This window comes from Syngnathus leptorhynchus, chromosome 6 (genome assembly GCF_054491065.1).
Source record: "Syngnathus leptorhynchus isolate UIUO chromosome 6, UIUO_Slep, whole genome shotgun sequence".
In the NCBI taxonomy this organism is placed as follows: domain Eukaryota; kingdom Metazoa; phylum Chordata; class Actinopteri; order Syngnathiformes; family Syngnathidae; genus Syngnathus; species Syngnathus leptorhynchus.
Window position 1 is genome coordinate 6,113,889 of NC_141200.1, and position 14,604 is coordinate 6,128,492.

The 14,604-nt window shown below is 46.9% G+C and overlaps 1 protein-coding gene across 3 annotated transcripts; it reads right to left on the reverse strand.

Moving 5' to 3' along the window:
* Positions 1 to 8,519: 8,519 nt before the first annotated feature.
* On the reverse strand, positions 8,520 to 14,054 carry LOC147055602 (tetraspanin-18-like). Of its 3 annotated transcripts, XM_085914829.1 has the most exons (11): positions 13,906 to 14,054; positions 13,180 to 13,244; positions 13,032 to 13,060; positions 12,227 to 12,316; positions 11,840 to 11,938; positions 11,391 to 11,579; positions 10,785 to 10,859; positions 10,584 to 10,685; positions 10,347 to 10,454; positions 10,185 to 10,268; positions 8,520 to 9,929 (listed from the first exon to the last, which is right to left on the reverse strand). In XM_085914829.1, exons 2-11 carry the CDS (start codon positions 13,226 to 13,228, stop codon positions 9,867 to 9,869), a joined length of 888 nt encoding a protein of 295 aa, XP_085770955.1. In that variant the 5' UTR covers positions 13,229 to 13,244; positions 13,906 to 14,054; the 3' UTR covers positions 8,520 to 9,866. The 3 variants fall into 3 exon arrangements, with proteins under 3 accessions (XP_085770955.1, XP_085770954.1, XP_085770956.1); XM_085914828.1 differs by having other exon boundaries at positions 13,180 to 14,037; XM_085914830.1 differs by lacking the exon at positions 13,032 to 13,060 and having other exon boundaries at positions 13,132 to 14,036.
* Positions 14,055 to 14,604: the final 550 nt, after the last annotated feature.

Sequence of the window (14,604 nt, forward strand, 5' to 3'; positions counted from 1 at the left end):
GTCAGAGGTGGAGCTGAAGTCAGAGGCAGAGCTGGTGTGGAGCTGAAGGCAGAGGCAGAGCAGGTGTGGAGCTGGAGGCAGAGCCGGAGGTGGAAGTGGGACTGAAGTCAGAGGCGGAGCTGGAGCTGGAGGCGGAGCTGAAGTCAGAGGCAGATCTGGTGTGGAGCTGGAATCTGAGGTGGAGCTGAAGACTTCAACTTCAGCTCCGCCTCTGACTTCAGCTCCACACCAGCTCTGCCTCTGCATCCAGCTCCACACCAATCTCTGACTTCAGCTCCACCTCCGACCCTGACTCCAGCTCCACACCTGCTCTGCCTCCAACTTCAGCTCCGCCTCTGACTACAGGTCGTCCTCCAACTCCAGCTCCACACCGTCACTGCCTCTGACTTCAGCTCCGCCTCTGACTTCAGCTCCGCCTCCAGCTCCAGCTCCACACCAGCTCCGCTTCCAACGCTTTTTCCATGATGACATATTTTTTTTGGTCCCACCGGGATTTGAACACGGGTCGCTGGGGTGAGAGTCCAGAGCACTATCCACTACACCATGAAGACTTCATTAGTGTTGCAGGGAAGGAATGTACACTATATGGTTTAATGGAGCAGCCTCTGACACCACCTCCACACCAGTTCTGCCTCTGGCTCCGACACCAGCTCAGCCCCTGACTCCAGCTCCTCACCAGCTTTGCCACTAACTTCATCTCCACCTCCACACCAGCTTTGCATCTGACTCCAACTTCAACTCCGTCTCTGACTTCAGCTCCACACCAGCTCTGCCTCCAGCATGGCCTCCAATTTCAGTTCAATACCAGCTCTGCCTCTGACTTCAGCTCCGCTCCCAGCTCTGCCTCTGACTTCAGCCCCACTTCCACCTCCAGCTCTGCCTCCAGCTGCACACCAGTCTCTGACTTCAGCTCCGCCTCTGACTCCAGCTCCACACCAGCTCTGCCGCTGACTTCAGCTCTGCCTCTGACTCCGACACCAGCTGCACCTCTGACTTCAGCTCCACCTTTAACTCCAGCTCCACACCAAGTTTGCATCTGCCGCCAACTTCAGCTCCACCTCTGACTTCAGCTCCGCCTCTGATTTCAGCTCCACACCAGCACTGCCTCTGACTTCAGCTCCACCTCCAGCTCCACACCTGCTCTGCTTCTGCCTCCAGCTCCACACCAGTCTCAGTCTTCAGCTCCACCTCCAACCCTGACTTCAGCTCCACACCAGTTCTGCATCTGACTCCAACTTCAGCTCCGCTTCTGACTACAGATCCTCCTCCAACTCCAGCTCCACACCGTCTCTGCCTCTGACTTCAGCTCCACCTTCGATTCCCGCTCCACACCAGATCCGCCTCTGACTTCAGCTCCGCCTCTGACTTCAGCTCCGCCTCCAGCTCCAGCTCCGCCTCCAACTCCAGCTCCACACCAGCTCCGCCTTCAACGCCTTTTCCATGATGACATATTTTTTTTGGTCCCACCGGGATTTGAACTCGGGTCGCTGGGGTGAGAGTCCAGAGCACTATCCACTATACCATGTATACTTCACTTGTGTTGCAGGGAAGGAATGTACTCTATATGGTTTAATGGAGCAGCCTCTAACTACCTCCACACCAGCTCTGCCTCTAACTCCAGCTCCACACCATCTCTGCCGCTGACTTCAGCTCTGCCTCTGATTTCAGCTCCACACCAGCTCTGCCTCTGACTTCAGCTCCACCTCCAGCTCTGCATCCAGCTCTGCATCCAGCTCCACACCTGCTCTGCCTCTGCCTTTAGCTCCACCTCCAGCTCCACACCAGTCTCTGACTTCAGCTCCACCTCTGACTCCAGCTCCACACCAGTTCTGCATCTGACTCCAACTCCAGCTCCACACCGTCTCTGCCTCTGACTTCAGCTCCGCCTCCAGCTCCACACCCAACGCCTTTTCCATGATGACATCTTTTTTTTGGTCCCACCGGGATTTGAACACGGGTCGCTGGGGTGAGAGTCCAGAGCACTATCCACTATACCATGACAACTTCACTAGTGTTGCAGGGAAGGAATGTACTTTATATGGTTTAATGGAGCAGCCTCTAACTACCTCCACACCAGCTCTGCCTCTGACTTCAGCTTCGCCCCCAGCTCTGCCTCTGACTTCAGCTTCGCTTTCAACTCCAGCTCCACCTCCGATTTCAGCTCCACCTCTGACTTTAGCACCGCCTCCAGCTCTGCCTCTGACTTCTGCACCGCCTCCAGCTCCACACCAATCTCTGACTCCAGCTTCAGCTCCACCTCCAGCTCCACACCGTCTCTGCCTCTGACTTCAGCTCCGCCTCTTACTTCAGCTCCGCCTCCAGCTCCAGCTCCACACCAGCTCCGCTTCCAACGCCTTTTCCATGATGACATCTTTTTTTTGGTCCCACCGGGATTTGAACACGGGTCGCTGGGGTGAGAGTCCAGAGCACTATCCACTATACCATGACGACTTTACTAGTGTTGCAGGGAAGGAATGTACACTATATGGTTTAATGGAGCAGCCTCTGACACCACCTCCACACCAGCTCCACACCAGCTCTGCCTCTGACTCCGACACCAGCTCAGCCCCTGACTCCAGCTCCTCACCAGCTTTGCCTCTAACTTCATCTCCACCTCCACACCAGCTTTGCATCTGACTCCAACTTCAACTCCGCCTCTGACTTCAGCTCCACACCAGCTCTGCCTCCAGCATGGCCTCCAATTTCAGTTCAATACCAGCTCTGCCTCTGACTTCAGCTCCGCCCCCAGCTCTGCCTCTGACTTCAGCCCCACTTCCACCTCCAGCTCTGCCTCCAGCTCCACACCAGTCTCTGACTTCAGCTCCGCCTCTGACTCCAGCTCTGCCTCTGACTCCACCAGCTCCACGTCTGACTTCAGCTCCGCCTTCAATTCCAGCTCCACATCAGGTTTGCATCTGCCGCCAACTTCAGCTCCGCCTCTGACTACAGATCCTCCTCCAACTCCAGCTCCACACCGTCACTGCCTCTGACTTCAGCTCCACCTCTGATTTCAGCTCCACACCAGCTCTGCCTCTGACTTCAGCTCCGCCTCCAGTTCTGCATCCAGCTCCACACCTGCCTTTGGCTCCACCTCCAGCTCCACCTCCAACCCTGACTTCAGCTTCACCTCTGACTCCAGCTCCATACCAGTTCTGCATCTTACTCCAACTTCAGCTCCGCCTCTGACTACAGGTCCTCCACCAACTTCAGCTCCACACCGTTTCTGCCTCTGACTTCAGCTCCACCTTTGATTCCCGCTCCACACCAGATTCCGCCTCTGACTTCAGCTCCGCCTCCAGCTCCGGCTCCGCCTCTAACTCCAGCTCCACACCAGCTCCGCCTTCAACGCCTTTTCCATGATGACATATTTTTTTGGGTCCCACCGGGATTTGAACTCGGGTCGCTGGGGTGAGAGTCCAGAGCACTATCCACTATACCATGTATACTTCACTAGTGTTGCAGGGAAGGAATGTACTTTATATGGTTTAATGGAGCAGCCTCTAACTACCTCCACACCTGCTCTGCCTCTGACTTCAGCTTCGCCCCCAGCTCTGCCTCTGACTTCAGCTTCGCTTTCAACTCCAGCTCCACCTCCGATTTCAGCTCCACCTCTGACTTTAGCACCGCCTCCAGCTCTGCCTCTGACTTCTGCACCGCCTCCAGCTCCACACCAATCTCTGACTCCAGCTTCAGCTCCACCTCTGACTACAGGTCCTCCTCCAACTCCAGCTCCACACCGTCTCTGCCTCTGACTTCAGCTCCGCCTCTTACTTCAGCTCCGCCTCCAGCTCCAGCTCCACACCAGCTCCGCTTCCAACGCCTTTTCCATGATGACATCTTTTTTTTGGTCCCACCGGGATTTGAACACGGGTCGCTGGGGTGAGAGTCCAGAGCACTATCCACTATACCATGACGACTTTACTAGTGTTGCAGGGAAGGAATGTACACTATATGGTTTAATGGAGCAGCCTCTGACACCACCTCCACACCAGCTCCACACCAGCTCTGCCTCTGACTCCGACACCAGCTCAGCCCCTGACTCCAGCTCCTCACCAGCTCTGCCTCTAACTTCAACTCCACCTCCACACCAGCTTTGCATCTGACTCCAACTTCAACTCCGCCTCTGACTTCAGCTCCACACCAGCTCTGCCTCTGACTCCAGCTCCACATCATCTCTGCCTCTGACTTCAGCATGGCCTCCAATTTCAGTTCCACACCAGCTCTTTCTCTGACTTCAGCTCCGCCCCCAGCTCTGCCTCTGACTTCAGAGGTGGAGCTGAAGTTGGCGGCAGATGCAAACCTGGTGTGGAGCTGGAGTTGGAGGCGGAGCTGAAGTCAGAGGTGGAGCTGGTGTCGGAGTCAGAGGCAGAGATGGTGTGGAGCTGAAGTTGGAGGAGGAACTGTAGTCAGAGGTGGAGTTGAAGTTGGAGTCAGATGCAGAACTGGTGTTGAGCTGGAGTCTGAGGTGGAGCTGGATTCAGAGGCGGAGCTGAAGTCAGAGACTGGTGTGGAGCTGGAGGTGGAAGTGGGGCTGAAGTCAGAGGCAGAGCTGGGGGCGGAGCTGAAGTCAGAGGCAGAGCTGGTGTGGAACTGAAATTGGAGGCCATGCTGAAGTCAGAGGCAGAGATGGTGTGGAGCTGGAGTCAGAGGCAGAGCTGGTGTGGAGCTGAAGTCAGAGGCGGAGTTGAAGTTGGAGTCAGATGCAAAGCTGGTGTGGAGGAGCTGGAGTCAGGGGCTGAGCTGGTGTCGGAGTCAGAGGCTGCTCCATTAAACCATATAGTGTACATTCATTCCCTGCAACACTAGTGAAGTTGTCATGGTATAGTGGATAGTGCTCTGGACTCTCACCCCAGCGACCCGTGTTCAAATCCCGGTGGGACCAAAAAAAAGATGTCATCATGGAAAAGGCGTTGGGTGTGGAGCTGGAGGCGGAGCTGAAGTCAGAGGCAGAGACGGTGTGGAGCTGGAGTTGGAGGAGGACCTGTAGTCAGAGGCGGAGCTGGAGTTGGAGGCAGAGCAGGTGTGGAGCTGGAGTCAGAGGTGGAGCTGAAGTCAGGATCGGAGGTGGAGCTGAAGTCAAAGTTTGGTGTGAAGCTGGAGGCAGAGCAGGTGTGAAGCTGAAGACGGAGCTGGAGGTGGAGCTGAAGTCAGAGGCAGAGCTGATGTGAAGCTGAAATCGGAGGTGGAGCTGAAGCTGAAGTCAGAGGCAGAGCTGGTGTGGAGCTGTAATCGGAGGCGGAGCTGAAGTCAGAGGCAGAGATGGTGTGGAGCTGGAGTTAGAGGCAGAGCTGGTGTGGAGGTAGTTAGAAGCTGCTCCATTAAACCATATAGAGTACATTCCTTCCCTGCAACACTAGTGAAGTCTACATGGTATAGTGGATAGTGCTCTGGACTCTCACCCCAGCGACCCGAGTTCAAATCCCGGTGGGACCAAAAAAAATATGTCATCATGGAAAAGGCGTTGGTGGCGGAGCTGAAGTCAGAGGCGGAGCTGAAGTCAGAGGCAGATCTGGTGTGGAGCCGGAATCGGAGGCGGAGCTGAAGTCAGAGGCAGAGATGGTGTGGAGCTGGAGTTGGAGGAGGAGTTGTAGTTAGAGGCTGGAGTCAGAGGAGGAACTGAAGTCAGGATCGGAGGTGGAGCAGAAGCTAGAGGCAGAACTGGTGGTGGAAGTGGGGCTGGAGGCGGAGCTGTAGTCAGAGGCAGAGCTGGAGGTGGAGCTGAAGTCAGAGGCAGAGCTGGAGGCGGTGCTGAAGTCAGAGGCAGAGCTGGTGTGGAGCTGAAATCGGAGGCGGAGCTGAAGTCAGAGGCAGAAATGGTGTGGAGCTGGAATTGGAGATGGAGCTGAAGTCAGAGGCAGAGCTGGTGTCAGAGACTGGTGTGGAGCTGGAGCCGAAGGCAGGTGTGGAGCTGGAGGCAGAGCTGGAGGTGGAAATGGAGCTGAAGTCAGAGGCAGAGCTGGTGGCGGCGCTGAAGTCAGAGGTGGAGCTGAAGTCAGAGGCAGAGCTGGTGTGGAGCTGAAGGCAGAGGCAGAGCAGGTGTGGAGCTGGAGGCAGAGCCGGAGGTGGAAGTGGGGCTGAAGTCAGAGGCGGAGCTGGAGGCGGAGCTGAAGTCAGAGGCAGATCTGGTGTGGAGCTGGAATCTGAGGTGGAGCTGAAGTCAGAGGCAGAGATGGTGTGGAGCTGGAGGAGGAGCTGTAGTCAGAGGCGGAGCTGAAGTTGGAGTCAGATGCAGAACTGGTGTGGAGCTGGAGTTGGAGGCGGAGCTGGTGTGGTGCTGGAGTCAGAGGCGGAGCTGAAGTCAGGGTCGGAGGTGGAGCTGAAGTCAGAGACTGGTGTGGAGCTGGAGGTGCAGCCGAAGGCAGAGGCAGAGCAGGTGTGGAGCTGGAGGTGGAAGTAGGGGCTGAAGTCAACACCTGCTCTGCCTCTGACTTCAGCTCCACCTCCGACTCCAGCTCCTCACCAGCTCTGCCTCTGGCTTCAGCTCCGCCTCTGACTCCAACTCCACACCAGCTCTGCCTCTGACTTCAGCTCCACACCAACTCTGCCTCTGACTTCAGGTCTGCCTCCGACTTCACACCGGCTCTGCCTCTGACTTCAGCTCCGCCTCCGACTTCAGCTCCACCTCTGACTTCAGCTCCGGCTCTAGCCCCTCACCAGCTCTGCCTTTGACTTCAGCTCCACCTCCGACTCCAGCTCCACACCAGCTCTGCCTCTGACTTAAGCTCTGCCTCTGACTCCCGCTCCACCTCCAATTCCAGCTCCACACCAGCTCTGCATCTGACTCCAACTTCAGCTCCGCCTCTGACTTCAGCTCCGCCTCTGACTCCAGCACGCTAAACATGACTTCTTTGTAAACATGCAATATTATGCGGCCATCACACATGGGATCATTTATTTGTTGTCAGCTGAATCCAAAAATGCTTGGCCTGAGAAATGTCTCATCCCAAAAGACTCATTTCCTGGCCTTCCCCTCTCACTTCCTGCTTTATACCGACTTGCGGTTACCACATTGTGCGTCATGACAGCGACCCTGTTGAAGCACACTGTCGTGGGACCATTTATGTAAAATTTGGCAGGCGAGCATTTGTGCTTGATGGCCACATTAAAAAAAAAAAAAAAACGGAATGTTTATTTAGCTGAGTTTATATGAGTTGCATTAAATTCAATCAATCCACTCAAACTGTGCATGTAAAATTATGAACAATTCTATTCCTTGCATTCTGTCCCACATGTTTGATTCTTACATTTTCACGCGAGCTCCGAACAAACTTACCAAAGAAGATGTGAGACGTCTGGTCCTCAGGGGATTCTCTGAGATGTCCAACACCTACACAACACCTTTCACACAAGGTCAAAAACAGCGCAAAGAAGAGAGGTAAGTTTTATGTTAAAGACATTCAGGAAACAGGACTTATTCCAGTTCTCGTGGGAGTCCATTCGGTTGTAAATCATCAAGCAATGAAAGTTTCCCCTCCAAACAGGGGGCTAAAACAAACTGCGTCTCATCGGCTCCCCCTGTTTGGAATTTTTATGAGGAAAGAAGAGATGTGGTGATACAAGACCTCTCTGTAGCAAAGAAGTACACAAGTCAACATCAATTCTTTGTGAGGGGGCAGGGTGTTAAAACATTTTTTAAGGGCTTTTGTCAGACCTTACTTTGAATAGAAGGAATTAAAAAAAAAAAAAAGTTTTTACAATGTGTGGTGTTGTACTCCGTTCAGGTAAACAAATGTCTCAAGGTGTCAATTTTGGGTCTGCTGTCAAAACAGATTGATAAATTTATAGATTCTAAAATTACTCAAACAAAATAGAACGAATTGAATAGATCAAAACATGAGTACAAAAAACAATATAAGACAGCACAAATGAAATATCTGAGTCAAAAGATACCTACCGTTGATTGAGCTGGATTTAGCGCATGTGGTGCTTGACTGATTAACCTTTTTTTTTTTTTTCCCTTTATGCGGTGCCTAAATTCTCAATTTCCGGAATGACGCTCTGGTGAAGTACCTTGCAATAATAATTCTGAAAAGAAACTTTTGTCGATGCTTCAAATATTACCCAGTATCGTGCTGTGCTTTGAACAGGAAGACAGAATTGTGACGTACCAAGAGGGGAGATGCCGCCCTCTAGTGTTGAGAAATATTTTCTTATGGGTTTATGAGTTGTTTTTTTTAAATATTTTCTTAAATTCTTAATGACAATTTGTAGATTTTTTCAGTCAATTTAATGAGTTTATTTTCATGTTAAATGAAACCTATTTTAGACGAGTTGAACGCACTGAGAGTTCAGTAGATAAAAAAAGTTCTTATTTGTCTCAACAGCAAATCCAATTTTTTTTAGGATCTATATTAAAGTTTTTTTTTAAACGAACTATTACAAGATAAATGCGTTTTAAAAAAGTTTGAATATTGCAAGTTACATCTTTCAAATTCACCTCCTAAAATTAAAAACGAATTCTCACCTGCAGTTTGTCCTAGTCACATTGCCCACTGTAGGCCATAAGGGGACAAAATAGGTTATTTCGAATGCCATTTATTAAGGATCAAATGCATACACGAGCATTTTAATGCCTAAAATGACAGCAGTAAAAGACAAACCATATAAACAAACTGATATCATGTTGACATGGTCCTTTAGGAGCTATAAGCTCACAATAGTTCACATTTGAAAACTGCATCCACAATGTAAACACTGAGCATATACAGTAAAATACAGCATCATAGAAGAGTGGCTGGAAAAAAAAAATCCTTTGAAAGCACTGTTACTATAGATAGTGATGTCAAAGTGCACATTAGGACACACCCTTAACAGCTTAGCTAAAGGAATTCCTGAGTCACAAAATACATCTAAAATAGCAAAGTATATTCAAGAAAATGTATCCCCGACATTCATTAATCCTCTATATGATAATAAAATAGAAAATAAAAAATGTTTTGATATTGACATGGTATTAGTAAAGGGTACAGAAACTATAATACATCCATTTACATATATTTGTAACTTGATTTACACATGTTTGTAACCTCTAGTTAAAGTATTCACATAGATACATTCATTGAGAAACGATCTTTCAAGCGACTATCAATATGGGTTTAAAAAAAAAAAAGACCTCACTGCCAATAAGAAATTTGTTGGGGGTGGTAAAGAATATGCAGTCGGTGTCTTTATAGATCTAAACTTGATCGTACACTAATAAAAAAATAAAAATAATAATGGTATAAGAGGGTAGGCACAGAAGTCGACTTGCTTGTCAATGTTTACTTAAATAACAGAAGAACCTAACTACTAAAGGTGACTAATGGGGTATCTCAAGGGTATATATAATAGGCCCTGATTTATTTATATTCTATGTTAATGCCGTATTCAATGTTTGGATACTTATTTGTGGACGATAAAAAGGGATACTACTCTACTGTGCTGGCAAAACAGTTGAACCATTTCAAAATACCGTTGAATGTGAACTGAACGGACAAACTGGTTCAATAATCAATAAATAATAGCAAAATGTACTTGTTGAAACATTTTTCATTCAAAAGTCAGCACAGTACTTCTGCTATGGGTTCATCTGAGTCTCACGTCCACTCAACTTTAAACCTCGTCTGCGCAAGACCTGCGCAAGACCTTTTTACGTCAGCTTTGGCTCCGATATCCAACTTTCTCTGATGTGTGCAAGTACATGGATTAATTGATAACCCAATAAGCTGCGACGTACAGCTATTTTAACAATGGATTTTTTAAAACTCCAAACAAACAATTGAAATGAGTTCAATATATTTAAAATTCTTGATTTCTTCATTCCTCATAGATTCCCTTTTTTTTTTTCCCTCCGGGGAAAAACAAAACTAAACCCAAGTCGAAATAGACTACAGAGTCCGGAGAGGCCGGAGTCCCCTGAAGAGGCACATAGAAATGGACAGGGAAACAAGCTGAAGAAAAGAAGAGTTGCATTTTTAACATGTGGATCATTTCATACACAACACCATCATCAATAAAATATGAATCAAGTCATGAAATTTGTCTTTTGTGTTATGACCACTACCAGATAGTGAGCTTTCCAGATTAAAGACTTTGATAACATTGACATTTGACCATATTTTGGAAAACTAAATTGGTACCATGTTTAGCTTTTTTTGGTTTTAGCAAAAGACACGGCTGAAAGACAAACTACGATTCCTCCGTACCTCAAAGATCAACACCAGAATCATCAATGCTCCTGCTATAAAGATGAAGTTTTTGTAGCGATCATAGATTATCTCGATACAACCCTGTGAACACACAATGAACGACATTGTAGCAAACCACACTTGACATGTGGTGTGAACATTGAACAAGTCATTAAGTACCTTTTCATAGGCATCTTCTTTTGAGCAAGTCATGAGTTTTTTCAGTTTGCAGCAGGGAAGTGGTGGAACTACAAAATCATCGGGGCCATTTACGCCACAACATTGGAACTGAAATGAGATGACAAGAGTATAACAGAAGCATTTAAGACCTTATTGGTTTGGTCTGCCTTGTAATCTATGTCATAAATCCAAGTTACTAGTTGTTGAGTTTATGGCATTTTTCCACACGGGACTTACCTCGGTCATAATGTCCCGCCACACTTTTGAGAATCTACTTGGTTTTGAAGCCTCGATATCAAATTCTTTGGCAAGCCTGACTTTAAGCGTTTCTTTACTGAACTGAAACAAGTATAGAACATACAGTGTAAGGCAAAAAGACATTTGATATCACCATTCGACCAAAAATAAAAATGAAAACCACGAGATACTGGAGCTTACCGTTTCCCATCTGAGGAAGGTAAAAACTCCTGCACTTAGCTCCGCTAAGAAGAGGATGCCGAGACAAACGAAATACTGCAACATGACAAAAGAACAGGCGCGAGTAAAGACAATCATAACATAACAATCAAATAAAAGTAGATTTTAAAACAGTTCAAAGATTGTACACATGTAAATGTTTCTCTAACCATCCCAAAAAATGATGTTTAAAAAAAAAAAAAAATACTAGTCATTGGAAGATGTCCCGTTTTGGGAATAGCGCATTTTCAATAAATTCATTGAACAAATTCATTCAGCTATTGCTTTGCTTCTTGTGAATAACAAACCATTTAAGATCATTATATATACTGTATTATAACATATGGTAGCTGTTGGACAGAAAAAGACCTTTGTGGCATAACAGGGACACCATTTAATATCACTATATATACTGTATTATAACAATCGTATTAACAGTGGCAGCTGTTACACAGAAAAAAACTGTGGCATAACAGGGACACAGATTCCGAAAAGCAAAACATGTACACTGAACAAAATCAAAATGACAGATTTTCCCAAATGGTTGAGCACTAGCACAGATTTATAATATCAATGTCATGTACTTACAATAAAAACCAGGCTTCTACTTTCACGAAGGGTTCCGGCGCAGCCTAAGAAGCCCAGGATGAAGAGAAAGGCTCCAATGACCATGAAAAAGTAGATGTGATTGAAGCTGTGTTCCTCCAGAAATAGACCCACTGATTTGGTGCCCAACAGGATCAACAACGCTACACCGATGACTAAAACACCTACCAGCTGACAAAAAAAGATGTGGAGGAGTACGCTCAGTTAGGCAGACAGAAAATGACGCATTAGGACCTCATTGAAATACTGGATAAAAATGCACACTTGACCAACTTGTAAGTACGGAACAGAGCAAACAATGGAAGTTGTCTAATCATCCATTTTTTTGTGCCAGAAAAATCCAAACGTGGCTACTGTAGGCCAGTCACCGGGGTCTGACTTTACTCAAATCAACCTTACTCAAAAGAAGAAGAGAGATGACAAATACTTACAACAAAAAAGGAGTTCATGATTAGCATGGTGTACTTGACGCATGACATCAAGTCACCCGACATGTTTGTCCCTCGTCGTGCTGGAGACCCTGGAAGCCCCTGTCAATCAACCAAACAAAAAACAAACATGGCAGCAAAAATCTTCGTGTTGTCTTATGCACTCCAAAGTCAGCCACACAAAAATGCGTCTGCTAAGAAAATATATATATAATTTTTTTGTCGTTGTTGAAAAAACACGCAGTCTTACCTGTACAGCAAAAATTACGAGCAAACTCACGGGACATTTTCCTAGTTGTGATGCTTTGCCATACTTTGCCCTCACCTCAGAAATTCGTTTGATGTAACTCCGACCCCCCCCCTCTCTCTCTCTCATGTGTGTTTACTTACCTTACTGTAGGTCCGTGGGGGTGGGAATTGCTGTCTGTGAGACTCTATTTGGCTTCCATAAGAGGCAGGCTCTACGCGAGTGCGCATCTTCTGTTGTTGGATAGAAAGAGGCTCTTCTTTAGCAAGATGAAGGTACTCTACTTTTCATATAGATGAGGTAGTAATGGCATCTTTTCATTGGAGAATATTTGGTTTGGGTATTCATCATGGTATTATTATTTTATTGTGGGTACAGCTGCACATTAGAATTCAAGTTGAGTTGTGGCCTATGATAATGTCACTGCATTGCATACCCAGCCATGCCAATCTCAGTCTGCCAATATTGAGCTACTTTTAGCTCCTCCCCCAAAAACAAAAACAGCTGTTTACTTTTGGAAGGGTGGCAAAAACCTTTTATTGTAAGCTGCAACGTTTCCTTCATTGACTGAGACTATACAAACCTCATGATATTTTTATATGACACAATTATGAATGACCAAAACAATTATATCTATTTCTCCCGGGATTATCGATTGTTAATTTATCATTACTAAAAATTATTTATCGCGTTAGAGAAAACGTGGAATTGTTGCACTGCTTTTCAACAAAGAATATGTAAATGGTGTTCAATGCATATTGCAGAATGAAACTTGGGAGAAAAAAGTTTGATGTTCACTGTGCAAAGAACTTTAAAATTGCAGGGAAAGCAGCATCAGCTCCTTCACGTTCCGCCAAAGTCAACTTCAAACTACTTGTTGAATCAATTGCACGCAACTTTTGCAATGTGTGAATACTTGCAATTCAAACGGCCATTTGTCATACTTACAAAGTTGTCCAACCTCTGTCTGCAAACGCCTTGTGATGCAAAACACAATATAATGACAGTTTAAAAGACTACCAAGACTTGGAGATTCCAAAAGACGTACTTCCGGGTAGCAGCAGATGAGGTCAACTCCGTACAAGTACTGGCTTACCAGTGGTAAAGGTCGGAAGATGTGACGATTTGTGGCAAAACGTCAGCATTGTCGTCTTGAGGGCACTGGAAAAAAACGTTCAGTGTGCGTGCCAATTTAGGTCATTCATCCATTTGACGTTCATAGCCCGCGTGCGCTTTGCCAGGTTGAATAATGGGGGAAAACACAGTCAACACGCGCCAGCGTGCGTTTTGGGGGACACCAGGGCGTGCCAATGACGTCACCAGAACAACAGTTTCTATGGATGTATGAAAAAAAATACAAGGGCGCCGTGTCACCCGTTTTAGCGGTAGTAACCTGGCGACTTCATCTTGAGCATGATGGTGCATTACAAATAATCATCAGCGCAAAGATTGGATCTTCCAATTTGACCCGTGGGGACTCATCAAATGTGTTTCTACATTGAAGTGTTCGCTCATCTAACCTCTCCGGTACGTGACAAGTCACCCTTCAGCTCAATTAAAATCCCATCTTTATTATTCAGGCGCAGCAAGTAAACAGGCCCAAAAGCTGGCAAGAAGATGGGCTCTTGTGGCGGAAAGAAATATTCCCCGGAGGCACACCACGGCGCACAACAAACCTCCAATTACAACAAAATGAACTCTGGGCTTTTTTGAGGCGCACTGAATTCTAAGCAGCAGTAGCGCATTTATAGATGGCACATATCTTGAGGACAACAGAGAACCACACCAAGAGGAATATGAGCAGAATTCAAAGGTAACACACCACAGTCTGTGTGCGTTACAATTAACGGATCGTGCCCACTCACGGTGGGTGCTCACACTTGGGAGGTGGTCCCATTTTGAAAATCATCAAAAAATATATCACGAGATGAGCCGAATATGGACCCAGAAGCAGATATGACACGAAAGTTGAGTCTTTATCAAGTATCAACTTATCACAGAGTAACCTGAGTTTAAATTCTTTGTAAGACATCAGGCCTATATGACAGAATAAAGGTTGACATAACAGAACAAATCATATAAGGGAAATAGCAACTGCATAGCAACTGATGCATTATGGAATAAGGTTTATGACACAATGAACCTATAACAATAGGATCAGAAACGTTGTAACAACTGCTACATCGTGAACGGACGCGTTACCGACCGGTCGTTTTCTTATTCTAGGTTTGAAATGTAATTTATTTTGTATTAGAAGTGTAGAAGGACTCGGATGCGGAAGCTTGAGCTGCACATAGTGAGAAAAAGGCGATCAAGTGTATGATGGTTGTTTTGGATTAAATGTCTATTTTAAACCACAGCAGCGTTTGTTCACCGCTAGATGGCAGACGTGGCTAAATAGCGCTTCCCCGGACTCTTCCATGAGTGGACGTCACTCCTTAGTGGGCACTGAAGGCTGAGGTCAAAAACTCACAGCCCACCACTGTATATTGAATCAAACCAAAAGCACACACGTCGACAG